Raw genomic sequence first — 27,211 nt, 5'->3', positions numbered from 1 at the left:
ACTCTCCTTGTCCCCTTCTGAAGGAGGACTTTTTGAGGTCCACGTGCTGCAGAGCACGTTGGGGGGGGGGTGGCTCCTGAACTAGGGCTCCCCAGTCCTGCGGAGTAGAAACCCGACTCCTGTTTCTCCAGCTCCTCTCTAACACTCCATTCTGGGGGAGGCTCCCTTCAGTTTGGGACTTGGGGGTGGTGGGGAAGGAGGGAGCTCGTAGGCCCAGCCAGGTACTTGTTGAAGGTGTGACAAGGGACTTGGAGGTGAACGAGGGACTTGTGAAGGCTAAGGGACCGGACCACGACCTCTTAGAAGGTAACAGGGCACAGGGGATGCTGCAGAGGAGAGCACCCACTGTCGGGCAGAAGCCACTTTGTACCTTTGAGACCAGCCTGGAAGGGCCACCAGAGCATGGATTCTGACCCGCAAGCTGCTGAACTCCTCCAAGCCTGTTTCTTGATCAGGCGTCATCAGCTTAAAACGGGGATATTAGTATCCATTTCTCAGAGCTTTGTGCAGATTAAGAAAAATGTCATGTGAAACCACCCAGCATAATGCTTGGCACATAGGGGGTACTAACAAATCTTAGTCTTCCTTTGCTCTCTGACAAAAGGGAGCAGTTACTTGTTCCCAACCCCTCTGTCCCCAGATTGATCACGGACAGACACAGCAGACGTGTAATCACTGTTTGTTGAATGAACATGCTTGACGGAGCTACAGCGCTTACCTTCCTTCTCCCAGGATCCCCAGGCGGAGCTCGGGAGCTGACCAGCACAGACATGCCAGTGTTGTCTGAGGATTCCGGTGAGTGTGACCCCTGGCTGGGCTGCCATAGCCCTGAAGGACAAGAGCCTGCTCAGCAGCCTGAGGCTGGACAGAAAGCAGGTGGACCCAGCCCTGGCTCACGGGAGCGGCCTTACCTGCGAACCCTGGGAACCAGAGCCTGGGGAGAGAACATGTCCATATGGCAGGGTCCACTTCGGGTCCCCTGGGGTCCCCAGGAAGTACCCATTGCATTGGCTTTACTTTGTGTTTCTTCCACGCTCCTCAGGTTTGCACGAAACCCTGGCACTGTTGACTTCTCAGCTCAGACCTGACTCCAACCACAAGGAAGAGATGGGCTTCTTGAGGGATGTGTTCAGTGAAAAAAGCCTCAGTTACTTAATGAAGGTAAAGCCTCATTTCATCCCGTTTCGTGAGGGTTTCTAGAGGTTTTCCTAGCCGCGGCCCATGCACTTCATCTCAACCTTTTCCCTCCCCCAGGAAGGTCTTCATTAGCCCACTGTGAATGGCTTTCTCTCCTGCTGCCCCACCGGTGACCCCACGGGTGCAGCCCCGTGCAGCCCCACAGTCATGGGCAGGCTGTGTGGTATCCGGGGCACACCGGGGCAGCTGACTTGGGGAGGCCCCAGCCTGAAATCGGCTGTCTTTGCAGATTCACGAGAAGCTGCGCTATTACGAGAGGCAAAGTCCAACCCCAGTTCTGCACAGCGCTGTGGCCCTTGCTGAGGATGTAAGCCAGGTTTTTCCTTACGGTGTTAGCCCTGCTCCCTACCCCATAGGGCTCTTTCACGTTGCCTGTCACCATCGCGTAGTCTAGGGGACCGAGGGGCTCGGAGCCCAGAGGTGAAGAGGCATCTCCTTCCCTTCTCTTCTTGCTCCTCCTTGGGCCTCCTAACAGGCAGGAAAGAACCTGTGAGCCTTGCACGAGGCCAGGGGACACGGGGACACGATGACGCCCACTTACCGTGTGTTCCCGAGAAAGCCTCTTCCCCCAGCTGTGAAATGAGAGCATTAGGATCAGATCAGCAGTTCTCACATTGTTGAGGACTGGCGATATGAAGGTCAAACAATCACCTTGTTCTGTGCTTTCGGGAGGCCCCATGTAAAGCCCTAGGATCCAAAGACTTGCAGTGCGTCCCTGCTTACTGGTTCGGGGTTCTTGTTATTTATTTATTTGTTGTTTGTTTGTTTGTTTGTTTGTTTAGAGAGGCAGAGAGAGAGAAGGCGAGCAGGGGAGGGGGAGAGAGGGAGGGAGACAAGAGGGTCCCAAGCAGTTTCTGTGTTACCAGCGGGGCTCAAACCCACAAACTGCGAGATCATGACCTGAGCCAAAACCAAGAGCCAGACACTTAACCGACTGAGCCATCCAGGCGCCCCAGCGTTCTTGTTTTTTACAGGAATGCTTCTAGGGGTGCCTAGGTGGCTCAGTCAGTTAAGCATCTGACTTCGGCTCAGGTCATGATCTCTCGGTTCATGAGTTCGAGCCCCACATCAGGCTCTGTGCTGACAGCTCAGAGCCTGGAGCCTGCTCCAGATTCTCTGTTGCCCTCTGTCTCTCTCTGCCCTTCCCCAGCTCACGCTCTGTCGCTCTCTTAAGAATAAATAAACATTAACAAAAATTAAAAAAAAAAAAAAAAAAAAAAGGAATGCTTCCTAATTTCTTCTAGACCTGTCCTCTGTGTTGCATGGCTTGGGAAAAACCGTCCCAGTTGGTTGCCAAGACCAGCTCCTGAATAAACTCACCTAACCTCAGGAGACGGCCTGGCGAGGCCCGGCTGCAGCCTGTGGGTGCGGACCTTCCCTCGCTCCTGTGATGTGACTGAGAGCACGTTAGGTTGTCAGCACTGCCTCTCCTACTAGCTCTGTGGCCTTCAACAAGTCAGTCAACCTCTCGGAGCCCCAGCTGCTTCATCTATAAAATAGCACAGTGGTGAGGACACAGATAATAGGGCCAGCTAAGCCCAGGTTCAAATCCTGGCTTTTTGACCTCGTGCAAGATATTTCATCTCTCTTATTTAATTCTCCCCTGTCAAACGGCGAAACAACAGCACCTTCTGTGTTCAGTTCACTGTGCCAGTTGGGCGAGGAGCTCCACATAAAGCAGAAGAGCTCGTAGGAAGGGCTTAAGAAGTTAGCTCCCGTTAGGAATACCTTACGGAGCTACCGAGGCGCTTCTGATCCCTGCTGTGATTTCCCTGGGAGCGACCGTCCTGGGGTGGCTGAGGTGCCAGTGAACTCCTGGGTGCTGTCACGGTTCCCGCGAGGGCCCTTGGGTCTGAAGCTCAGGGAGCGGCGTCTTTCCCTGGGCGACTTCCGGCAGGCGCGTTCTGTGTTGGTCCTTCTCTACAGGTGATAGAAGAGTTGCAGGCCGCCTCCGTGCACAGCGACGAGAGGGAGCTGCTCCAGCTGCTGTCCACCCCCCACCTCAAGGTAGTCACGCCACAGTCCCTGCCTGCCCCCGCAGCGTGCATCTCCTGGGATGGGGGCAGGAGGGAGCGCTCGGCCAGGAGGCTGAGGAAGGAAGGAGAATTCTGAGCGGAGGGGTCCCCAGTGCTGGTGTCTGGGGGGCGGTGGTCTCTCTGGCCTGAGATCGGGGACCTCCAAATCATTGCCCAGTCAGGGCCCCCCCCCCCGGGCCCCTTTGAGCTTCGGGGCTGGAGCCCTTCATTTCTCTCGCTTTCCTGACAGGCCATGCTCATGGTGCACGATACGGTTGCCCAAAAGAACTTCGACCCTGTTCTTCCCCCTCTGCCCGAGAATATTGACGAGGATTTTGATGAAGAATCAGTGAAGATTGTCCGCCTGGTGAAGAACAAGGAGCCCCTGGTATGTGACACTCACCTCTCCCCCCCCCCCCCCCCGTCGCTGTACCCGTCCCTCACCCACCCAGAAAACTGGGAAGAGACCCCCCCCCCAGCCCCGAAGTCTTTGGAGTGAGTGACGGCAGCTTCATCACGGCTGCTACAAGTCCCCGTGGCACCACTGTGTACAGGGTACCTCTTTCTGTGGGTGTATACGGCCTCATTCAACTGTGGCCGAGCTCCTTTGTGCAGTAAATAACCTTCGCAGCTGTCCAGGGCCACCCTGATCATCCTGCTCCGAATCAGAGGTTTTTGTAAATACCACTGCCAGTTTTTGTAAATAAAGTTTTACTGGCACACGGCCATGCCCTTTCACTTCCGCATTGTCTGTGGCCGCCTCTCCCCGTGACAGCGGTGCTGAGTGGTTACCACGGAGATGGTGTGGCCTGCAAAGCCCAAGATATTTGCATTTGGCCCTTTACAGAAAAAGTTGGCCAAATCCTGCTCTGAATACTGAGGAAGCACGGGGCAGCAGCCATTCTTCTCCCCAGCTGACACATTGTCATCATTCTGGTCCTAGTTCAGCACCGATTTACCGAGCAAAGGGACAGGGGTGTTTATTAGATGGAGGGAAGTGGAGGAAGTCCAGAGAATTGAGTGTTTGCCCCGGATAATTACTGCAGCTGGCATTCCAGGGACCCCCACTCCACTCTCACCAAGGACCCCCAGCTAAACCACTTCTGCAAACGGAAGAGGAGTGCTCCTCTGTTTCCCCACCTGCAAAATGGGGCAGGCATCCACTGATGCAGTGAGCATATCGTGTGCCAGGCACCGTGTTGGGCACCGGAGGTTCAGAGACGACCAAGACTTAGTCCTTGCCCTCTGGGAGGTCACAGGAGAGTGACGGGGCGGGGTGGGGGGGTGGTCCCGGAGGAGGTGATGCCGGGGCTGAATTCCAAGAGAGGGAACAAGTTTCCCAGAAGGAAAAGGGAGAGGAAGGGCCCTCCGCACATTAGAGTTACCTGAGCAAAATCACGGTGAGGGAAACAGCATGGTGTATTTGTCAACGGGCAGTCCTGTTCTCCGGCCTTGGTTCCTGAGTTTGGCCAAGAAAGAATTTAGAACCAAACTCTAAAGCAAGCAAGGGTTTATTTTAGTCTATTTTTATTTATTTAAAATGTTTATTAATATATTTTTTTGAGAGAGAGGGGGAGGCAGGAGAACGAGCAGGGGAGGGGCCGAAAGAGAGACACACACACACAGAATCCAAAGCAGGCTCTAGGCTCTGAGCTGTCAGCACTGAGCCCAACGCGGAGCTCGAACCCATGAACCGTGAGATCATGACCTGAGCCGAAGTCGGACGCTTAACCTTCTGAGCCACCCATGCGCCCCGCAAGCAAGGGTTTCATAGCAGTTTAAGTGAAAGTACACTCTCCACCGTTGGAGAGCTGGCAGGCCCAGAAGTGACAGCTGCACTGTGGGTCAGGGTTGTCTTTTCATTTTTCTGTTTGGATAGGTTATGGGTCAGAGATAGGGCGGTTCCTGACCAAGGCTGCAGCCAGGCATCCAAGGGACTCCTCCTGTCAGTTGGGAGGGGGAGTTTTTAGCCCCATATGGTCCTTGTCTGACCTGTCAGGGCAACAATGGGGGAGGGCGGGGGCAAGGGGTTAAAAACCACGATGTGAATGCATTACAATGAAGCCATCGGTTACTGTAGGGAAGTGATCAGAGGGAGGAACTGGGGCGTATCCCCTAGGGTCTGTCCTGGCTGTTTGGAACTTGGTCTTCGCTATTTTATCAGTCAGAAAGCACTTGTTCCCTGCTTATATCTAGCTAATTGCCTGCTCTGTCATATTCAGGGAGCTCTGGGCTTCCCAGTGTGGATGTAGAATGCTAAGTTGTGGTTAAGAGAGACAGAGGTGGGGCCGGATCGGAAGGAGATGCTGTTTGTCCCTGCAGCGTGTCATAGCTTGATCCTGAAAGCAGTGGGGAGCTATTGTAAGGTTTTAGGTAAGAAATAACATGGTCAGATTTGCAGTTTAGAAAGATCATCCCAGGGGCGCCTGGGTGGCACAGTCGATTGAGCGTCTGACTTCGGCTCAGGTCATGATCTCACGGTTTGTGAGTTCGAGCCTCGCATCGGGCTCTGCGCCGGCAGCTCAGAGCATGAGCCTGCTTCGGATTCTGTGTCTCCCTCTCTCTCTGCCCCTCCCCCACTCACACTCTGTCTCTCTCTCAAAAATAAATAAACATTAAAAAAAATTATTTAAAAAAAAAAAAAAAAAAAAAAGAAAGATCATCTTGGTCGCCAGATAGAAAGTGGCCTGGAGGAGGAGGCCACAAGCAGAGGACTGATTTGAAGGTGGGGACCAGACAGGTGGAGGTTCAGAAAGAGGGCTTGACTTAGGCCTGTGGGAACGGGGAAGAGAAAGCCAAGAAGTATTTCAGAAAAAAATTAATGTCACTTTGTGGCTGCACCGCTTTGGGCAGGAGTCTGGGGGGGATCCCTGGGATAGTGCCCAGGTATCCAGTTGGGATGGCCGGGTGGGCACTGGGGCCATCATTCAAGGGAAGGAATAGGGAGCTTAGGTCCCATTGAATTCAAAAGTGGAGGTATCCAGGAAGTGGAAGGATTATTTGTTCAGAGATACAGAGTGGGCAGCCGCCAGCATCCCGGACAGGTGAAAATCACACCTGAGAGGTCGAGACTGCTTGGGTAGAGAGTAGACAGTGAAGCAAGAAGGGGGCCAGGGCTAGATCCTGGCCTTTTAATCACCATTTGAAAGACAGATTGAGGAGGACAAGTTGTCACTGGGAAGACCCAGGAGAGAGGGGTATCACCAGGGCCCAGGCTAAGAGAAGATCCTGAAGGGAGAGCGGGCACCAAAGTCAGATGGGAGAGAGAGGAGAGAAGATGGGACGTGGGAGCTGGCAGCCGGTGGGACTTGGGGGGGGGGGGGCAGGAAGTGGAGAGAGCAGATGCGACTGCTTCTTTAAGAAGCTTGCTCCAGGAGTGCCTGGGGGGCTCTGTCTGTGAAGCATCCAACTCTTGGTTTGGGCTTAGATCGTGATCTCACAGTTTGTGAGTTCGAGCCCTGTGTTGGGCTCTGCACTTATAGCACAGAGCCTGCTTGAGATTCTCTCTCTCTCTCTCTCTCTCTCTCTCAATCTCAATAAATAAACATTTAAAAATTAAAAAAAAAAAAAAAAAGATATTTGCTCCAAAGGAAGAGACCGGTGGCTGCTGGATGGGGGGATGGGGGCAGGCTTTTTATTGATGAAGGGGATGTGATATTTTTGGAGCCAGGAGAAGGAGCCAGCAGAGATGGGGCATTGAGACTGCGGCAGAGAAAGGGAGGGAACAGAAGGACCAGCCCAGATGGAAGGCGCCCCTCCTCTGAGAGGGGGGAAAGAAGGAAAGGATGGACAGAGATGCTAGAAAGTTTGAAGGTCTAGGGAGCAAGAAGCCGTGGGGTTCTTGGCTGATGGTTTCTGGCAGTATCTGTCCCATGGACTTCAAATAGGCGGCGTGAATGAAGTGTGTGAATGGGTGTGCCAATGCGTTTGCAGGAACAGCCAATAAAAGGTTAACGTTTATTGAGTGCTTACTGTATGCTGCGTGGCTTGCCTGCATTACCTGATGGAACCCTTGTACTAACCCCCGGAGTTAAGTGCTATCCCACACCCTAGAGGAAACCGACTCAGAGAAGATAAGGAGCTTCCTTGCTAAGGCTGCATGCTTTCAGTGAATGGCAGAGAGGATTCAAATCCAGGGTCATCCAACTCCAGCCCTTCACCTGACACTGCCCTGCCTGCCACAGTCCCGCCTGCATGGTGCACGAAACTGAGGGCTTGTTAGCGCCTCTCACCCTAGACATCATCTCTGCTGTGGTCCACGGGCCAAGTCCTGGTCCTGAAGCTCTGGCTGGTGCATAACTGGTTCCCCTCGGCAACCACAGAAGGCCCAGTACCCTGTGATTGGCAGCACAGAGCCCGAGGCGGGGCTCGAACCCACGAACTGTGAGATCATGACCTGAGCCGAAGTCCGACGCTTAACTGACTGAGCCACCCAGGCGCCCCAGTGTTATTGTGCTTTGTAAGGTGTGAATTGCTGTGCTGTGTTGATGTGAGATGCCGGTTTTATGATGTCCTCAGCACTGGAAAGAGCCCCATTGATCTGCCCTCTGGGGTGAGAAAAGGAGAGATGGGGACACTCTGTTGGGTCCAGAGAGTTGGGGTGTGAGGTTTGGGGCTGCCTCTTAGGATCCTGCCCGCTCTGTCTCTGATGCAGGGTGCCACCATCCGGCGGGATGAGCACTCAGGGGCTGTTGTGGTGGCCCGGATCATGCGAGGGGGCGCAGCAGACCGGAGCGGTGAGTGGCGTCAGTGCTGGCCTGGCCGAGGTGATGGCCAGCGTGCCCCAGCCTTCTCCCTTTGGCCCACAAGTCTCCTTTCCTCCTCTCTGGCCCCTGTTTGGGATGTGCTTAGCTTTCGGGAAGTGTGGCTGGATTTCTCTTCTTCCCAAGCCTGGTAGAAATTTTGATCGTCTGAAAATACCTTGGGCCTGGAGAACGTCGGGCTCTTGCCCCGTGGCCTAGCCGAGGGCTATGGTAGCTCAGCCCACAGCACGGGCTTGACGGGTAATTTCTAACTGAGGAGCCGGGACACCCTTCCCCACCACCCCGGTTGTCACTATTACAGAGGGAAGGGTGTTCACGCCCCAGATTTGTTTGGGTGGGAAACAGGTTGAGAATCACTTGTGTGAAAGAGCTACTCCGTTGGGAGGCAAACCTTCTGGTGTAGAGAGGTGTTACCCCAGAAGTCTGGGGATCGCTGTTGTGAAGTCCAGTGATTTCTCAAACATTAACAAGCACAGAAGCCCCCCCCCACCCTCCCGAGCATCTTGTTAAAATGCAATTCTGATTCAGCAGGTCGAGGGCGGGCCCAAGATTCCGCACTCCTGCCTGCCTTCTGGCTGCCATTGCTGCCGGCCTCATTTTGATTAGCAAAGAGGGCCCAGTGTGTAGAGACTCTTGTCATTCAAGCAGAGGCCAGTGGACAGGTGTGTGTAACACCCTTGACGTAACGCCATCTTTCCCGGGGCCCTTCAGTTTTGCTTGTTAAGACTGGAGAAAGACATTCTTAGAGTGTGTCTGTTAATCCGGGAAGGTGAAGAGTTAATGTTTTTAAAGAAGCAAAGGTTATAAGTGAGGGAACACAGGCCTTCTGTGTCAAAATAAATGTGTTCGAACACAGGCTCCTTTATTTCTTGGCAGAGCGGCCTTGGGCAAGCTGCGTTATTTTTCTGGGTCTCAGCTGCGCCCTTGTAAACTGGGGATTTCCCTGGGTGGTTTTGAGGCCGCGGTGCCGAGTGAGGGACCCCGCGCGCAGTAGGGCTCAGCCAGTCCCGGGCCCACCCGCTGCCTTTACACCTTGGGTCTGCCGTGCGTGCGGCGGGTTCCTCGGGTGGGCGCCAGTGGGGCCCTGGGGCTGAGGCCCCTTCCTGTGCTGAGGGGCAGCCCCTGTGTCTCTTAGGTCTGGTCCACGTTGGAGATGAGCTCCGAGAAGTGAACGGGATCACAGTCCTGCATAAGCGCCCGGACGAGATCAGCCAGATTCTGGTCTGTGCTGCACGCATGCTGGGGGCAGGGGGGGGGGGGGGGGGGGGGGGGGAGGGGGGGGGGGGGGGGGGGGGGGGGGGATCTTTGGAGGCTGCAGGCAAAGTGGCCTTGCAGTGTGCCCAGGGGCGGGGGTGGGGGGGGAACAGGAAGAATGGCGCTTCTGGGCCTCCTGCCTCTCAGACCGTCTCTTCAGCACAGCCCTCCCCCTCCCCCTGTCCCTTTCCCGAGGACCATTCTGGGAGATCCCCTCAAAAGGGCCCCCTCTTCCGAAGGGCTGAGGAATATGGAACAAGAAGCTGCAGCACAGGGAGGACCAAGAGCAAGGGCTTTGGGGTCAGCCGGTCCTGGGTTTGAATCCTGCCTGCACTAACTTTCTAGCTGTGCAGCCTCGGGCAGGTCATTAGTTCACTTTGCGTTTCACTTTCCTGTAAAGTCGGAGCAGGGGTGGTTTCTCATCCAGTGTGCGGTTATGATTAGGATGCAAACATCTGGGAAAGGCTACAGCACTTCCCATCTGTAAGGGGATTCTAGAGGGTGTTTCGTGCTGGGACGCAAACCACCTCCAGAGCCCATACTGGAAGTTCAAGTCAAGCTGCAGTTGTAAAAAGCCCCAATCACAGTTTTGTCTTCTTTACCCTAAGGCATCCTCCCCGAACATGACCCTCTTTTCTAACTTCTGATGGTTCGGGAAGGGGCAGAAATGGGAAGATCCGAAGAGAGGAGGCCCCGCTGTAGGGAGCGGGCAGGCTTCTTTGGTGTTCCTGCCGCCACTGCCCTTTCCCTGGTTCTGGGCACGGGCTTCCTTGTGTTCTAGGGTGGTGCTGGGCCCGGGAGACCGTTGGGCGAGACGTGCTCTCGTGGGCTGCCAGCATTCTGCCTCGTGGGCCCCCACGTGGGGGTGCAGAGTCTGTGTCAGGTAGAGGGAAGGGGAACCCCTGGAAAGGTAGGAGGAGTGGCTTGAGATTGGAGAACCCGTGTGGGGAAAATGGAAGCAAGGGAGGGAAAGGAAACTGCACTTGGTTATTAAAATAACCTGAGAGAATAGAAAGAAGGGCGGCCCTTTGAGGCATGAGAGGTCAGCCCTTTGGGGCACGGGAGGTCAGGAGAGATGGGAAAGTGGAATTCATTGCATGCGCTGTCCTTGGTGCTCCTTTGTCCCTTTGTCCCATGAAAATGCAAATGGTACTTGGTTTTGAGTTTTCCTGTAGTTAATCCAACTGGGTGCCACCACGGGACAGTGGGCCACAGGGGTGGTGGCGAGTCTGACTTCCTTCTGAACGCGAGTTTCCAGATCTGGACAGTAAGACTCGAACTCACGGAGGTTGGGACGTGGGAGGTGGTAAGCTTCGCCCTCTCCCCTTTCAGGCGCAGTCCCAGGGATCCATTACCCTGAAAATCATCCCAGCCACCCAGGAGGAGGGCCGGTTAAAGGACAGCAAGGTATGGTGGGGTTGGAAGTGGGGGAGGGCTTTGAAACAGTCATTCCGGAAGAGATCACGTGTCTGGTCCTTGGACCGCACGCTCAGTGGAGAACTGTGATTCAGTCACAGTGTGATTCATGTATTTGTACCTGTCTCTTTCTAAACGGGATTTGACGTAGCTTACTAATAAAAGACAAGGTTATTTTAATTGAAATAGAAAATCAGGGCCACGAAGAGAAGGTACCAAATGTGCTGGATTCGGGACCAATTAAGTAACTGCCATTTGTTTAATTCTTCCGTGAGGCACCCTTTTTTGGGCACCTCCTCTGTGCCGGGCGCTCTGCCAGGTGCTGGAGACAGGGACAGTTAGTAGCTCTGAGGATTCCTAGTTCAGAAGGGGCGGGGGGGGAGGGGGGCGGTCAGGGGACCAAGTGTTTCACTGCTAGCCGATTGGTGCTTCAGAAGGATCCCGAGCAGAGTTACAGGTGCCCTGGAAGGTGTCATGTAGCAAGGGTGTTAGAAGTGGGGCTGGAGGAAGGTGAGGACTGGTAGGACTTCCCCGGTGAAGATGAGGAGGAGGGAGGTTCAGGCAGAGGGGTCTGTGTTATACGGAGGCTCAAGGGTGTGGAGAGGAGGAAGTTCCCACTGTGGGTGTAATCCTGCTGGGACAAACTCAGGGCTGCCCTATAGACACACGCCCTCCGTCTTCCCACCCAAGAGCCAGGGCAGCTGGGAGATCTGGGCACTAGGGCAGCTGGGAGATCAGGGCACCAACTCACACCAGGCTGCACCCGGGAATTAATTCCCAGCAATCCCTGCTGGCTGGATTAGAGTAGCGCAGTGGCCAGAGAAAGCCCTTGGACAAAGAGATGCCGGGGCTGGCTGCTGGAAGTCTGCCTGGCGCGCACTGGAATGGTAAGGCCCCAGAGGATGTGGGAGCTCCCAGGCAGCTCCGTGGGGGAGGCTAGAGTGGGTAGAGACTGGGGGCAAGGAGACCTGGTGGGGAGGCTGTTGTAAAAGCCTCGGTGAGAGATTATTATGACCCGAGCTGAGGTGGTGGGTAGAGCGGAAAAGAGGGCGTTGCTCTGATTTCAAATAAATTTGGATCTGGTCTTCCTGGCAGCCAAGGCAGAAAGGAGATGAAATACACAACATACTTTTCATTAGTAGGTGGAAGGAAGCATGCCAATTTTTCAAGAAAGGTGATTCCCAGCTCCTGCCTCCCAGCACTAAGTGCATGAAAGAAGGGACATTGCAACACTTGGCACAGAGTAGCTGTCAATAAACATTTTGGTGAATGGGGATCAGTAATGGACAACGTCTTTGATGTCCGTGTTTCACAGCAAATGAACACATAGTCTTTCCGCGACTGTTTCTTATTTGCACACTTTGATTAAATCCCAGGGCTTACCTAATGTAGACTCTTATCTGATGGAAGGTGGTTCTTTCTTGGACATGCTGATGTGATCTCCGTAAGCAGCTTTTGCAGGTTCTAACTCGATACAGGGAGAAAACTTGGTTTTCCTGGAGGATAAAATGGGTAGCCTGTGCCTTAGCCCATCCTTCCTAAATATTCTTGATCCAGAAGCTTGATCTGGGCTGGGCATGTAAGATTATACTCTCTTACAGGTACCTGGGACCTTGATGACATCTGTGGCTGGTTGAGGGTGTCTGTCCTTGCAATATCTGGCCAGAAAGTTCTTACTGTTGTCTAACTAGATCTTTTCTGACTGGTGCATAAAGGAATATGACTTGGATCTGTTTAAGGAAGCCCCCTGGCTTTTTTTTTTTTTTTTTCCTGTTTGCTGTTAATGTAATTGGGCCTTAATGGTCTGGAAATAGAAATAAAATAAATCTATCCACTAAGTTATAGAACAGGGAAGTGTGACAAAATGCTATTGTTTTCCCATCATCTTCTCTAGAGGGTGACTTCAGGGTAAAGGGGAGAGTTGGGGGTTGGCCCAGTATGTGACAGAGGAGGCAGGACTGAGCTGTAAAAAATGTGGATGTCAATTACCCACTGAAAGGGGATGGTGAGGAGTCAGTAACAGTAGTTTTGTTAGTATTTGGGTTCTTACCAAAACATCTAGATTACTTATTTAGCAGATGGCTGCTGACTTCATCAGGGGCAGTTAGCATATCAAAAATAACATTTTAGTTAAAATCGTGCTTGCCTTTACTTTTTGTTCCCAGGACTAATCGCCGCTTTGTCTATGCTAAGAGGTTGTTATAAGGACAGCAGATCCGGTAAATAAGGAAATATTTAGTTTTGGAACGAGAAATTCAGATATAGAGCCCATCTATTAATTTTCTGAACCTTGATGGGTTTCCTGACTATAAGATTCAAAATGGCTGAAGAACGCTAGGAAAATACGTGCAGCATGTTTCTGAGTAGCTTTCTGCTCTCGAGGCTCCTTGCTTGTCCTGACCGTGGGCGATAGTTGTCATTTGGCCCTCGATGCAGCCTAGACCTGTCTGTGATCACGCCCTCTTCAGGTGTTCATGCGGGCTCTTTTCCACTACAACCCTCGGGAGGACCGGGCCATTCCCTGCCAGGAGGCAGGCCTGCCTTTCCAGCGCAGGCAGGTCCTGGAGGTGGTGAGCCAGGATGATCCCACGTGGTGGCAGGCCAAGCGAGTAGGGGACACCAACCTCCGGGCCGGTCTCATCCCCTCCAAGCAGTTCCAGGAAAGGTGGGTCTGGGGTATGTTGTAAGGGGGGGGGGGGCGCTCTGGAGTGGCTAGAGGCACAGGTAGCTGGCAGAGCCCCAAATCTCTGCCACCATGGCCGGAGGGGCGCACTGGGTGTTGCTCCTGAGGTAAGTGCTGGTTGTTTGTGTGTTTTGTCTTCTGTGCCCTAACCAGCGGTGATGGCTGTTGGAGATTTAAATAAACATATGGAAATCTATGTTCCTAAATTAACGTATGTTTTATAACACACACCTAAAGAAAGTTGAAAAATAAGACATAAAAATACAGAAGGGAAGGGCGAGGAAAAGAAAATTGCCCGAAGTCTTGCCCCTATTGAGACAGCATCATTTATTTTCTTCCTGTGCTTTTTATGTAAGTGATGCACGTAGCATTGGAAGTCTTACTTTTCTTTTAATGTTTATTTATTTTGAGAGAGAACGAGAGAGTGTGTGGGAGAGGGGCAGAGAGAGAGGGAGAGAAAGAATCCTAGGCAGGCTCCACACTGCCAGTGCAGAGTCCGACACGGGGCTCGATCTCATGAACCTCGAGATGATGATCTGAGCCGAAATCAAAGAGTCGGACGCTTAACAGACTGATCCACCCAGGCGCCCCAGAAGTCATGCTTTTTGTGTGTATATAACTCAGTATTTTGACGTCAGCATTCCCCACATTATTGCCTCTTCTTTACTGTGTGATTTTAATGGCTGTATAATATCGCATCAGAAAATAGACCGTTCACTCATGGGCAGCAAGTATGGTTTCTGCCCCCGAGGAGCTGACAGTTTAGCAGGAAAGTCACGCAGGGTTCAGACGAACACTTTATATAAATGTGGCGGGTGCTGGGGAGGAGGACCCATGCTCTGCAAGGTCACATCGTAGGAGGGTCGCCCCTCATCGGGGCGTGCAGGGAGGTGTCTCTGGGGAAGGATCATACCTGGGTGACTTCACTGCTTCCCTGGGGCTGTACTTTTCAGGTGTCTGCACTGTTTCAGTGCTACGAGACTGCAGGAATCACCCTGCACGTTAGACTCTTCCTCATGCTTCAAATTATTTCCTTAGGATAGATTTCCAAAAGCGTAAATCGTGCCTCAGAGGGTGTGGCAGTAATGAGCGCGTCACCTCTTCTGAGGCCTGTAGCCCTCCTCCATCTTTTGGGGTATGGAATGCTCTAGGGACAGACTTCAGGCTTCAGCTGTTTCGGTGCCCCTGTGTGTGGTCTCCGGCCAGGCGCATCAGCATCCCCTGGGAACCATCCCCTGGGAGCGTGTTAGAAATGCAGACCCCTGGGCCCTGCGCCAGACCTGCTGCATCAGGAGCTCTAGGGGCAGACTTGAGCTCTGTGTCCCAATTCCCAATTCCAGGTGATTCTGAGGTGGCGAAGTTTGCGAACCTTTGCCCTATTCCCTCAGGGGAACCTCAGACCCATATGCGTCTTTGGTTTCACAGGTTTTGGGGGAGAGGTCTTCAGCTGCATTTCAATATGGAACTCTAGACACCTCTAAGAGCCCTGAGTGTTTTCTCAGATCAGAGATGAGGCCTTGGTGACAGTCTCTCCACTGATGGCCAAACTGGGCAACGTGCCTGGCTGAGCTCTCTGATTTGGGGGGAAAAGGCTGTTAAATTAGAGTCACTTTTGCCCTTGACCTCTCCTGGGAGTTGTTCTGCTGCTTCCTAGCTTTCTTGGAGATGGGGAGGCCAGGGGAGAGTGAGGAAAAGACCTCCTTTCCTTGAGAATCAGTCATAGGAAAGTACCGACTGATCGCTTGACCGTCCTGGGCCGGACTGTCTTGCTTCTCCCAGAGCAAAAGACTTGGTTTCTTCCTCCTTGTGAACCACTGAGCTCCCGTGAAAGTGTCTCTCTTTATGGAAACTGACTGTGAAGCTGGGAGGCCCTTGGAGTACCAGGCTGTTCCTATCTGTGCAATCCAGGCCTTAGTTTCCCTGAGTTTTACAGAAGTTTTACAGTCCCTCTGACTGGTTTTGTGGCCCAGCTCATGGGCCTGCCCATCTCCTTGTGTTCTCATAGGCGACTAAGCTACCGGAGAGCCACAGGCACCCTGCCGAGCCCACAGAGCCTCAGGAAGCCCCCCTGTGAGTAGATGGGCAGGGAAGCACTTCAGGGAGGGGCCGGGGTTGGGACTCAGGGGGTTTGTGCCCCGAAGAAGCAAGCACTGGACTGGAGAGGGCACGATGGGTCTTGTCTGAGCTCACAGGCCTCCAGAGGAAGGAGGGGATGGGGAGAAGGATGCGGAGGGGCGATGGGGTAGGTCAGGGGGGCTAGTCCCTGGAGAGAAGCTACTATATTTGGGGCCCATAGATGATACTGGGGGACATGTTAAACATCTCTCCCAAAATTGTGTGCAAATTGTGTGTGTCTGTGTTTGTGTGTTTGTGTTGTCTGGGAGAGTGTCCACAGCCTTCATTAGATTCCCAAGGGGCTTTCTGACCCTGACAATTCAAGAGCCACTGATGGTGGAGGAGTGGAGAAGGCTGTGAGTGACCCAAATTTGGCAAGTAAAAATAAAGGATGACTAGTTAAATTTGAATTTCGGATAAACAATGAATGAGTTTTTAATATAAGTGTAACCCATGCGATATTTGGGATATACTTATGCTAAGAAATTGTTGTTTATCTGAAGTTCAGGTTTAACTGAGTGTCCTGTATTTTTATCTGGCAGCTTACTCTGTGTAGCACCTACCTTCTCGAAAACACACTCACCTTGCCTTTTAATCATCACAGTGTGAGGTAGGGGAGTCAGGACATCCTCTTTTCCAACATGGGAGAATGGAGTGGGGGCTGGTGTCAGGTTTTCAGAGGGCCCGTGGCCAGAGTGTCCAGGTTAGAGCCGTGTATAGAGAGGAAGCTTCCCCGTGGTATGGCCTTTCGGATTCAGGGGGGCTCGGAACCAAGCAAGGGGGCCAAACGGGTGTCAGGGGACCGGGGGACAGCTGGCCCGCAGCCCTGCTCGGTGCCACTCCATCCTCTGGCACCTGCCTTTGCCCAGGCAGGTCTCAAGCCCCGGAAAAGAGAGAGCAGGTTCCAGCCCGCTGCCGGCAGGCATCCTGGAGTGAGCCGCTCTGCTGGCTCCGGGCCACCGCCCACGGCCACTCGTCCAGACTTGCTCTCAAGTCAGAAGGACTGCTGAGTAAATTGGCCTTGAGGCTGCTAACGCCGGTGATGAGCTGGCTTGCTTGGGGCCGCTAATGAGACACACACAGGAAGACTAATTAGAGCTAGTCTCAGTTTAATAGTGCACCGCAGCTCGGATCACAGGTTTGTCGGAGGAAAGAAAGAGGGGACAGATGGAGGGCTCCTTCCGCACACGAGGCCACGGCTGCCTGTCAGCCTCAGGGCCTCCGGGTTCCCCTCCGCTAACGCTCTTCCATCTGTCTTTTGTGCAAACCGCAGATGATCAGCCTTGTGACAAAGGTAGGCTGGTATCTATCCCCTGTGCACCCGGATGAGACTCCTTTTTTGTAGAATGTCTGGAAGGGCTTGTTGCCTTCTCCCTGTGCCCTGAGGTGTGAAGAGCTGCTGGGGACAGAGCTCCTCCCTGCCCGCCTAGCACACGGGCCCCCCGCCGGCTGGGCTGGGCTGCCGGTGCTGGTGGGAGGCAGGAGACTGCAGGGGGTGGACAGGGCGAGTGAATGTCCCCTCCCGATGCATACTGATCCTAGCCCAGAGGGGCTTGCTGGCCCAGAAACCCCTGCCAGGGCCTGGAAAGGCTGTCTGGGGCCTCAGCATGGAGCGTTGAGTGAAACAGAAGAACTTGTTTTCCTGGGGGGCCTGGATATGGCGTCTCTTCCTGACCCCCCTGAGACACCATCCCAGTGGGTTCCGCCTGGCCCCCCAGGGGGCCGGGAACCTTTGGGTCAGAGTATGTGTCCAGCATGGCTCACTGGCCGCCCTTTCTCTGTTTGGTTCCCAGAGACGTCTGACTGTGAGGGGTACCTCAAAGGGCACTATGTGGGTAAGTAGTGGGGGCGCTGCCCTGCCCGTGCACAGCCGGCCGTGGGCTCCCAAACCAGGCAGGGTGATCTCATCCCCAGGAATCCTTGAGGAACAGCTGAGCCTGGGGGGCTCACATTTCCCTTCAGTTTCTTGTCAGCCAGAAGAGGCGCTGACCTGCCCGGGCTTTGGGGTGCAGACACTGGGAGCAGAGCCCTGGGAGGGAAGGGATGCAGGCCGGTGGGACTCAGCCCCCCTTCCAATGTCCGGCCAGGGGGAGAAAGTCTTTACCGGGAGATCCTGGGACTAATGCCGCGGTTCCCCTTGCCCTTCCCCCAAAGCTGGTCTTCGGAGAAGCTTCCGGCTGGGCCGAAGGGAGAGACTGGGAAGCCCCCAGGAGGGAAAGGTGTCTGCAGTAGCCGAGTCTCCAGAGCTGCTGACCTATGAGGAGGTAACCAGGTACCAGCACCAGCCTGGTGAGCGGCCCCGCCTGGTGGTTCTGATTGGTAGGTGATGTCCTGCATTTCCGGGGACAAATGCAGGATTTCCTCCCTGGTTTCCTCCTGGAAGGGTGGGGAGGTTGCTCAGCAGGGACCCTGGTCACCTTCCCTTTGTTTCCCAGGATCTCTGGGAGCCCGACTGCACGAGCTGAAGCAGAAGGTGGTGGCAGAGAACCCACAGCACTTTGGTGTTGCTGTTCCACGTAAGAGAAGAGGGCCCACATGGCGGTGGGGGGGGGGGGGGGGGGGGGGGCGGTGCGTGTGTGTGCGCACGCGCACGTGCATGGATATTTCATGGGGGCTTGACTCCCCGTATCCATCCTAATCCTTACTTTGGGTCTGAGGGACCGATGGACACACTGCCTGCTATATGCAGCTCATGAGACCTAGACATGATAAGAAACCCACTCTCAGTGGTCCACTAGGACCCTTTGAGGCAGAAGGCCACTTCTGCCCACTCTCAGTCCAGTCCACTTGCCCAGTTCCTTCCTGGGGTGGGAGGCGAGTCTAGAGCACATTGCAGGCAAAGTGGAAACCTCAGGGGGGCATCCCAGCTTCCTCTTCACAATGACTCCGACCCCGATGGCCGCTGCCCTCTGCTTGGGTAAGAGAGCAGTTCAGAGAAGCCAGAGAGCCCTTGTAGCTGGATTCCAGCCCCTCGGAGGGGCTGGGCATCCTCCTAGGTGCTAACGCCCCTGCCAGTTCCTGAGTCTAGAAGCAGCTGTGGATGCTGAGAGCCAGTAGGCAGGAGGTCCTGGTTCCGGATGTGATAAGGAAGAGGAGAATGAAGAGTCTAGGACCTGTAGCAAGAGCTTTTATGTGTGGTAGCTTGGACAGCCCTCCCAGTACCCTTGAGGAGAAGGATTACCACCACCCTGTCCTGCAGAGGAAGACATGGGGCTCAGAAAGGTTAAGTAACTTGCCCAGCGTCACACAGTTGGTGAGTAGTGGAGCCAAGTTTCAAACCGGGCAGCCTGCCCAGTCGTGTCCTTAATGAGGCCACACAAAAGGCCTCTCGCCTGTGGCCTACTGCTTCTGGTCCTTTGGAGACCCCCAGATCCAGCCCCCGGGGCAGGGGTATATGGATGGTCCGGCCTACCTGCTTCCAGGCACACCACATGTAGGTGACTTTCCCCCGTGCTTTTAAGAACTAGGAGAGTCGAGGAGGGCTTCCCGATTCTTCCCACTTTAGAGAGGCAGTGACTCTTAGCCTGAGTTTTGAAGCATAAATAGGAGTTTTCCAGGCAGAGAAGAAAGGAATAGTTCCCTTTGTGCATCCACGGGGATGGAGGTGTGACCCAGGGTAGCAGCGTTAGGGACTGGGGAAGTTAGTGTGGGTGATGTGGGAGGAGAGGCTCATCTAAGGTCTTTAGAGTGTAATCGGCGGTGAATAAAAAGCGTTTTAAGCAAGTGAATGGCATGGTCAGAAAAGTGACCCCGCAGCTCTGCCAGAGGTTGGACAGAGATGCCACATTTGGAGCACAGAGCATCCCCGGGTAGTTCTCAAGGGCATGAAAACGTCCCTCAAGATCCCATCTTTTCTTTTGGAATGCTCCGGAAAACGGTGTGTTACTTCATGTGTGCTCTTGTTCTGTGAAGGACTGGATTTTCCCCAGAGTGTGCATCTCAAGTCCGCTAGAGAAATCAGTGGGGAAACGCTGTGTGTTTTTAAATTATTAGCGTGAGAGCCAGCTTTGCTGAGACACATCTAGTCCATAACGGGACTGTCTTGATGCCTTTTCTTGCAAAATGAGAACTAGCCGAATAAGGAATTAAAAGCATACAGCAGCGTCCTCTCTATTTGGGGCCCCATTGCTCTCAAAAAGAAAAACAATTTGGACATCAGAGGTTAGGATTAGGGATCCCTTCTGTGATTCATTAAAAGCCACAGCCTTGGGGCGCCTGGGTGGCGGAGTTGGTTGAGTGTCAGACTTCAGCTCAGGTCATGATCTCGCGGTTTGTGGGTTCGAGCCCCGCGTCGGGCTCTGGGCTGACAGCTCAGAGCCTGGAGCCTGCTTTGGATTCTGTGTCTCCTCCTCTCTCTGCCTCTCCCCCGCTTATGCTCTCTCTCTCTTTCTCTCTCTCTCTCAAAAATCAATAAACATTAAATAAATAAATAAATAAAAGCCACAGCCTGCACCTCAGTGTCCTCACCTGCAAAGTGGGAGGCCTCCTTTTCCTACATCACAGGTTGTGCCTGCCCCACAGGGACACAGACAAATGGTTTATCCGCAAAGCAGCAATGGGTTCCGGAGAGGAAGGCGGCCACGGGCTTGCTGCTGTTCTCACCGTGAGGTGACATTTCTTTGCCCAGTTTCCCTTTTCCTTTCTTTAAAAGATACCACCAGGCCCCGAAAGAGCCACGAGAAGGAGGGCGTGGAATATCACTTCGTCTCTAAGCAAGCATTCGAGGCCGACTTACATCATAACAAGTACGTGGACTTGCCGGCGCGGCTGGGGCTCTTTGTGCGTGTCCAGTGGTCCACTTGACCTCGTGGGAGGGCTCTCGGAAGAGACGGGGGAAGCGGGAGAGAATTCGCGGTGCAAAGTCCGCCCGTCTTTCCACACTCACTCCGACAAGCTTGGGAACTACAGGCCTGATCCCCGTTGGTGGTGTTTTAGGTTCCTGGAGCATGGTGAATATAAGGAAAATCTCTATGGAACCAGCCTGGACGCCATTCAGGCCGTGATGGCCAGAAACAAAGTGTGTTTGGTGGACGTGGAGCCGGACGTGAGTTTCTGGGCCAGCTGGGCATTTTCTGTTGACGGAATACGTAAACGAGAGGACTGTGCGTTTTACAGAACATTTGAACCTCAGTTTTAGGGTTTTCTAGTCCAGAGTACTGCATGTCCTTCAGTCTCCCTTTGAGAATCTAACGGAAGCCTTGTTGTACCCCCGACTGTGCCCATCTATACACGAAGCCGCATTAATTGCAGGGCGCTCGTGGACCCTCTGCGGGCCTGCAGACCTCGGACAGTAGCCTCTGCGTGGAGTAAATCATGGAGTAGATGGCGGCACCGAGTGGTCACCCGTGACGTGACCGGGAATTAGATGTCCATGCGCAGGTGGAGGCTGGGGCTCAGCTCTCGGTGTCAGGACACCGCCCCCCTCCCACATCCCTAGTGCCTCCTTCCCACCCACCCCCCCCCCCCCCCCGCCTCCCCAGACAAGTGAAACAGTGACTTAGGGAATCACCGAAGGAGGCGACCAGGAGAGCAGTTTGAAAGGGAAAAGAGAGGGAGACCTGACCCCGTGAAGTGCTTCAAAAACATTTCCAGTTCTGCACACGCTGCATGCTGTGTGTTTGACCGGGACCTAACCATCTTTTTTAACCTTGTCTTTGAGAAAAACTTCTAAGCTATGAACCCAATCTGGGGATTTTTTTTCCTCTATAGACACAGCTTACGCTATAAGCTGTAAGGCTTTATTTTACAGAAGTTGGCTTGAAACAGATTCCAGAAAGCACATTACGTCTAGGGAGGAAAACCCTCTCTCATTTGGACTTACTGGGGGTTGGTAATCGAAATTAAAAGTCTAGATTTCAGCATTTTCTTTGAAAAGTGATTTATTTGATTTTGGGGGCCGGGGTACAGATTGTACATTTAGCAGTATTTCCAAATTGATGCCCTAATGTTAGAGGTCATATGTGCTAATGAACAGGATGATTTGCATATTGAACATCTTCTAAAGTCTTTAGGGTTTGTTTCAAATGATTTCTTCGTCTCCTCATTTGCTTAGCAAACCTTTTCTTCTTTGAATATCATAAGGAGGCCTGTGTGATAACACATATTTTGGATTAGTCCAAATTGACGACATTTGACTAAATAGAAGCACGTTGAATCTTGCTGCCTCTTCTGTCACGACTGGGCAGGTGGAGAAGGGCATAAGAAGGTTAATCAGAGCTTGTGGGGTCAGGGCTTAAAGAAATGGCAACTCTTGGAGCTTTGGAACGTTCGTTCTCAGCAAGTGGGCCTTTGGGGCCCAGCCAAGTCCAGTGTCAAAGTGGAGGACGGGAAAAGGAGCAGCTGGTCTGCTCGGCTGAAGTCCAGTGTCCTAGGACCGTGTGCTCAGGACGTTTGCCACCGAGGTTATGTGATGAAGCACACCATTCCTGAGCATTCGAAAAGCGTTTTCACAATAACATATTTCCGAAACGCATACTATTCTTGAACTTTCTTTCACAGGTACTGCAACAACTGAGGACCTCAGAGTTCAAGCCCTATGTTATATTTGTAAAGCCTGCAATACAGGAAAAAAGGAAGACGCCACCTACATCCCCAGCTTGTGAGGACACAGCAGCCCCACTTGTAAGTTTAAAGTTGATCATTTCTGAAGGCCTAAAAAGGCCTGTTCCAGCTGCATAAGGGTGCTTGTACCTTCTGGACAGGACCGTCTTTCCATTTGCCTGTTGGCCAGACTTAGATGGCCATGTCACCAGAAGGCACAAAACGGGGCATCTGAAAGTTCCTCCCAGTTCAGACAGCAATGACTTTGCCTGGGCTCCCCACGCTTCAGTCTTTCATATAAGCACCCTCCCAGAAAATCAAGGACATCTGTCAAGAACTTGATCACACGAATCTGTTCAATTCCCAAGCCAAACCCAAGTAGTTTTTAATTAAAATACCAACTTGGATCCAGCAAGTGAATCCAACATGGGGCAAACGACAGCACAGCAGGAATCCGTCCTGTCTGCTGTTCAGGACTGTGACGGTCTTTAAAAAAAAATTTTTTTTTCATGTTTATTCATTTTTGAGAAACAGAGACAGAGTGTGAGTGGGGAAGGGACAGAGAGAGAGGGAGACACAGAATCTGAAGCAGGCTCCAGGCTCTGAGCTGTCAGCACAGAGCCCGACACAGGGCTCAAACCTACAAACTCTGAGATCATGACCTGAGATGAAGTCAAACGCTTCACCAACTGAGTCACCAGGTGCCCCTGTGACTTTCTTGCTAAAGCCACAGGTGGTTGAGTTCCGCCTTTACAGGCCAGGAAAAGGGTTCAGGGGATTTATGGCTGTAAAACAAATGCCATCCATTTTACTCCATGAGAGATTTACTTGAGTTCCTTCGAGATGCAAATATTAGGAGGATTGAGGTACTTAGTGGCAAAAATGTTCCTTCTATGATTTCTTAAAGAGCTAAATGCTTCCAAGATGAACAACGAGGGTGCCTGGAGGTGGGGAAACTCCAGAAGCGGGGGACAGGTGCACAGGAGGTGTGTCTGTGGGGTGGATGGGGAGGTGGGGTTGAACATCCAGGGACAGCGCTGGCTTACTGAAGAGTGCTTTTGAGTAGGGGAGGAGCCCTGTGGGAGAGAGTACTGATTTAGAAAGCTTTTCCTGGGGACGCCTGGGTGGCTCAGTCGGTTAAGCGTCCAACTCCTGATTTAGGTACTAACTGTGTGGAGCCTGCTTGGAATTCTCTCTGCCCCTCCCCTGCTCACTCTCTCTCTCAAAATAAATAAATAAACTTTAAAAAATTTTTTTAAAAAGAGGGTGCCTGGGTGACTCAGTTAAGCGTCCAACTTTGGCTCAGTTCATGATCTCGCAGTTCGTGAGTTCAGGCTCCGCATCAGGCTCTGTGCTGACAGCTCAGAGCCTGGAGCTGCTTTGGATTCTGTGTCTCCCCCTCTCTCTGCCCCTCCCCTGCTCGTGCTCTGTCTCTCTCTCAAAAATAAACAAACTTAAAAAAAATTTTTTTTAATTACAAAAAAAGGAAAGATTCTCCCAGTGTCATCTACTTTTTCCCCTCTTGGGAGAAAGAAGTAAGGAGAAGAAGGAGCCTCGGCTTTCTCGTGTCTCTATCGTTTTTGTGGTAGCATGCCAACCTGTTTCCTAGACCTTTAGAACATATCTTCTAAACCAAAATAGGAGTCTGGGGCTGATTGGCAACAGAGAGAAGAGGAGGAGAGAGAATTTTGGAATGTGGGTCTCTTTGGGGGAGGACAGCTCGCCCTGCTCTGTAAAAGCACTGAGTCTCTGTAAGCCCAAGACTGGAGAGCGGTGGGGGCGCCTGGGGGGCTCGGTCAGGTTTAAGTGTCTGACTCCTGATTTAGGCTCAGGTCATGATCTCACAGGTTGTGAGTTTGAGCCCCGCGTCAGGCTTCGGATTCTCTCTTCCCTTCTCTCTGCTCCTCCCCTGCTCATGCTGTCTCTCTCTCTCTCTCTCTCTCTCTCTCTCAAAATAAATAAAACTCAAAAAAAAAAAAAAAAAGACTGGAAAGAGATAGAAAGGGAGGTGGGTGAGTGCCAGAGGCCCGTTTTCATTTTGCAGTGTTACTTAAAGTAGGATCTGCCGCTGGCCTTTCCCCGCCCAAATCAAGCTCATTGTCAGTCAGCTACCCGCTTGAGCTTCTGCTTATTCCAAGTGTTTTTGAATGAAGAAGCAAACCCTGAGCAGGCTGAGCAAAGGAGGGGTCACTGGCTACCTGTCCCTTACCGTTACGTGTCAGGAAAGCAGTCTGATGAAAGGAAATGGGGCATTTGGTGGGGATTATCCCAGCCCTTGCGTAAAAAACTCTAGCTGCTGTGCTAGTGTTTGGCTCTGCGTCTGAGGAAATGACCAGAAGAATTCAGTTCTAGGTGCTGAAGTTAGGAGTTTTCAGAAGGCATTAGAGTTACTCATTCTCCTTTAGGAGTTTTCAGAAGGCATTAGAGTTACTCATTCTCCTTTCTCCCCTTCGTCGATTCCAGAAATGCTTGCTTTGCTTGTAGTTAGTAGTGTTTGTAGTGCTTTGCTGTAACTATGCAACCAAGTTGACGTGCAGCACGACAGTACCGCTTCTTTGGAAATCTCTTCCAACAGGAAGTGTGATACTGACATAGATGTACACACGGGTAGAGAATCGGCCACCCCCCCAGAGCACATGCCATGGCTGGAGGTGAACAGATGCGTAGTAGGTATTTCAAGAGAACGAACGATGATGAGGTCTACCGCCTGGCGACATTTCTGGGGCCGTGATGGGTTGTCACCACTACACCCTGTTCTTGTGCGCGCCGTCGGTTACTCACGGGCCACAGTCGCCCGCTCATCGCTGGAAAATGAGAGGCTGGAACACTGCCCGAGAAGAAGACTGGAGGTGTCTTATTTTGAGGGAGAACCACCCAGTTGCTCCGTAACGGCCTCTTTTCCTTGCAGGATGAACAGCAGCGGGAGATGGCCGCTTCCGCCGCCTTCATAGACCAGCACTACGGGCACCTGGTGGACTCTGTGTTGGTGAAGGAGGACCTCCAGAGCGCACACAGCCAGCTCAGAGCGCTCCTAGAGAAGCTGACCAAGGACACTCACTGGGTACCTGTTAGTTGGGTCAGGTAACTGTATCCTAGAACGGCCGGGTCGGAGGGGACCTGGAACACCACCCAGTCCGGCCTCCCCGGGCCAACCATCAAGCAACCTCAAGTGTGGAGAGGAGCAGAATTTTCCATAAACTCCATTGTCGAGAAGAGCACGTGCGTGAGGTCTTGTTTGTTACTGGATTTTGTCTGCTGTTTTTCGCTGCGCCCCTTCGGAGCGGAAAACACGAATTGAGAGGGGGCATATCACAAAAGAACACATTTCATTCATTAAAAGTGTCACAGGCAAGTTGACCCTGATTCTTTGCACCAAAGTGAAGTGGCCACTGTCTTTTGGGGGAGGCGGGGGTGAATTTATGCAGTGCCGATTCGCAGAGATGTTTAAGCTTTAAACAATTTTTTTTCTTAACGTTTATTTGTTTTTGAGAGACAGAGACAGAGCATGAGTGGGGGAGGAGCAGAGAGAGAGGGAGACACAGAATCCAAAGCAGGCTCCAGGCTCCGAGCCATCAGCACAGAGCCTGACGCGGGGCTCGAACCCACCAACCGTGAGATCATGACCTGAGCTGACATCGGCTGCTTAACCAGCTGAGCCACCCAGGTGCCCCAGAGATGTTGAAGCTTTATAAACAGAGCGACGCTTCATTTATTCAGCTTTGTTGGGAATTGAGTTGTTTTGCCCACCGAGATGTTCCATGCAACTGAGACTCCCCTGTCATCAAGCACTAACGTGTTGATTTTGCCCTCCCTGATAGTGTTTGCTTGGCAGTGGAAAACTTGGCTCTCTGCCTTCTTAAATATCGAGCACAAACTTTATCTGAAGCCTAAGGCACACTTCACCGTCGTCATGAATCACTGGGCTGTTGGATGACACAGTGGTGTTTTCAGGGACTCGGGAGGAATACAAGGCTGCTTGTACCTTTTCTAAATACCCTCAAGATTCCTAGAATGGAGCCCTGGCTTTGCTCTGTTCTGTTCCATCACTTGTCCTTCTTGTCCCTGACAATTGCCCTGCTTCTCCCCTGCCCCCACCTTCAGATTATAGAGGCTTTTGCCATGCTAGGTCGTGGGAAACCAAATGATATCCCCTGTCAAAGACAAATCGGTCCTGACTGTCAAAATCAAAGTATGAAGATGCAGTGCGGGCCTAATGGGTTGTCCTTGAGCAAAAGTGCTCAACGTCACAGGATTTGTGATATATCTTAGCTGCTCAGAGAATTTGATTTCTTGTTAATAGCCAGTGTGTATAAGTCTTGATTTTGTGCCAGGAGCTACGCTAAGGCCGCTATATACATTACTTTGACACATACACCAAGCCTATGACGTGGGCATATCACCCCATTATCCGAATGAGGAAAACAGGCCTAGAAGTTTTCAGCAACATGTCCAAGCTCACATAGTTCTAAAGAAATGGCAGAGCCATAGGATTTGAACTCAAGTCTCCCTACCAGAGATGGTCATTAATCCGTATCTTCTGCCTCGTCCTTTTGTGGTCCCATAATTGAGGCTACCCGTTAAAGAATTGACTTATATGTGAGGGCTGTGTTTCCAGCTAGAATTTACAACAAAATGCAGGGGTGTGGGGGGGTGTGTAACTGTTAAGATTGTGAAGTGGCTGCTTACCCATTGCAAGTTCTATCCCTCGTGAGATTTGCTGCCCATGTCGAAAGTTCCATTTTTGCCTTCTCCTACAAAGACACCTTTGCAACTTTGTAGCTCACTAACCTAGTAGGTCCACCTGCCAGGATCACATTCTAAAAAAGCAAAAGGACGCAGACTTCTTTGCACTGACCAGGCGCTAGATTCCTCACAAGTGAAATGAGTCTTGACCTCTTCCACAAGGCAGCAGGGCAGGGAGGCAGCTGGCCCTTGACGTGTGAATGTCACGTACAAAGTTGTGTTGTTACACAGGAGAGCCAGGATCTAAAGTCAGCACCGAGGCAGAAAACGCAGAGGTCAAAAGGACCCTTGAGAGACAATAACCAACTCTTAGCCAAGTCCCCTCCAGAGGTTTTTCCTCCAGTATATGAACAGTGGTTGAGCACCTAAAGCCTTCTTTTCTTTTTCTTTTTTCCTTTCTTTTCTTTTTTCTTTTTTTTTGTATTTCATTTACACAACAGGCGTTTTTGGCTTCTTAGTATTTTTACACAACTGTCAGATAAAAT

At 52.3% G+C, this 27,211-nt stretch overlaps 1 protein-coding gene across 1 annotated transcript; it reads left to right on the top strand.

Annotated features, from left to right (window-relative positions):
- The first annotated feature begins 91 nt into the window (after positions 1-91).
- MPP3 (membrane palmitoylated protein 3) lies at positions 92-25,328 on the top strand. Its single transcript, XM_042966386.1, has 18 exons — positions 92-795; positions 1,043-1,161; positions 1,427-1,504; positions 3,124-3,204; positions 3,463-3,600; positions 7,867-7,948; positions 9,111-9,196; positions 10,562-10,636; positions 13,114-13,310; positions 15,334-15,398; positions 16,717-16,737; positions 17,237-17,278; positions 17,598-17,762; positions 17,879-17,959; positions 20,095-20,188; positions 20,379-20,487; positions 21,942-22,064; positions 24,892-25,328. Exons 1-18 carry the CDS (start codon positions 687-689, stop codon positions 25,066-25,068), a joined length of 1,842 nt encoding a protein of 613 aa, XP_042822320.1. The 5' UTR covers positions 92-686; the 3' UTR covers positions 25,069-25,328.
- The last annotated feature ends 1,883 nt before the right edge of the window (positions 25,329-27,211 follow it).

This window comes from Panthera tigris, chromosome E1 (assembly GCF_018350195.1).
Source record: "Panthera tigris isolate Pti1 chromosome E1, P.tigris_Pti1_mat1.1, whole genome shotgun sequence".
NCBI lineage: Eukaryota > Metazoa > Chordata > Mammalia > Carnivora > Felidae > Panthera > Panthera tigris.
This window is presented reverse-complemented; position numbering and strand designations above follow the sequence as displayed.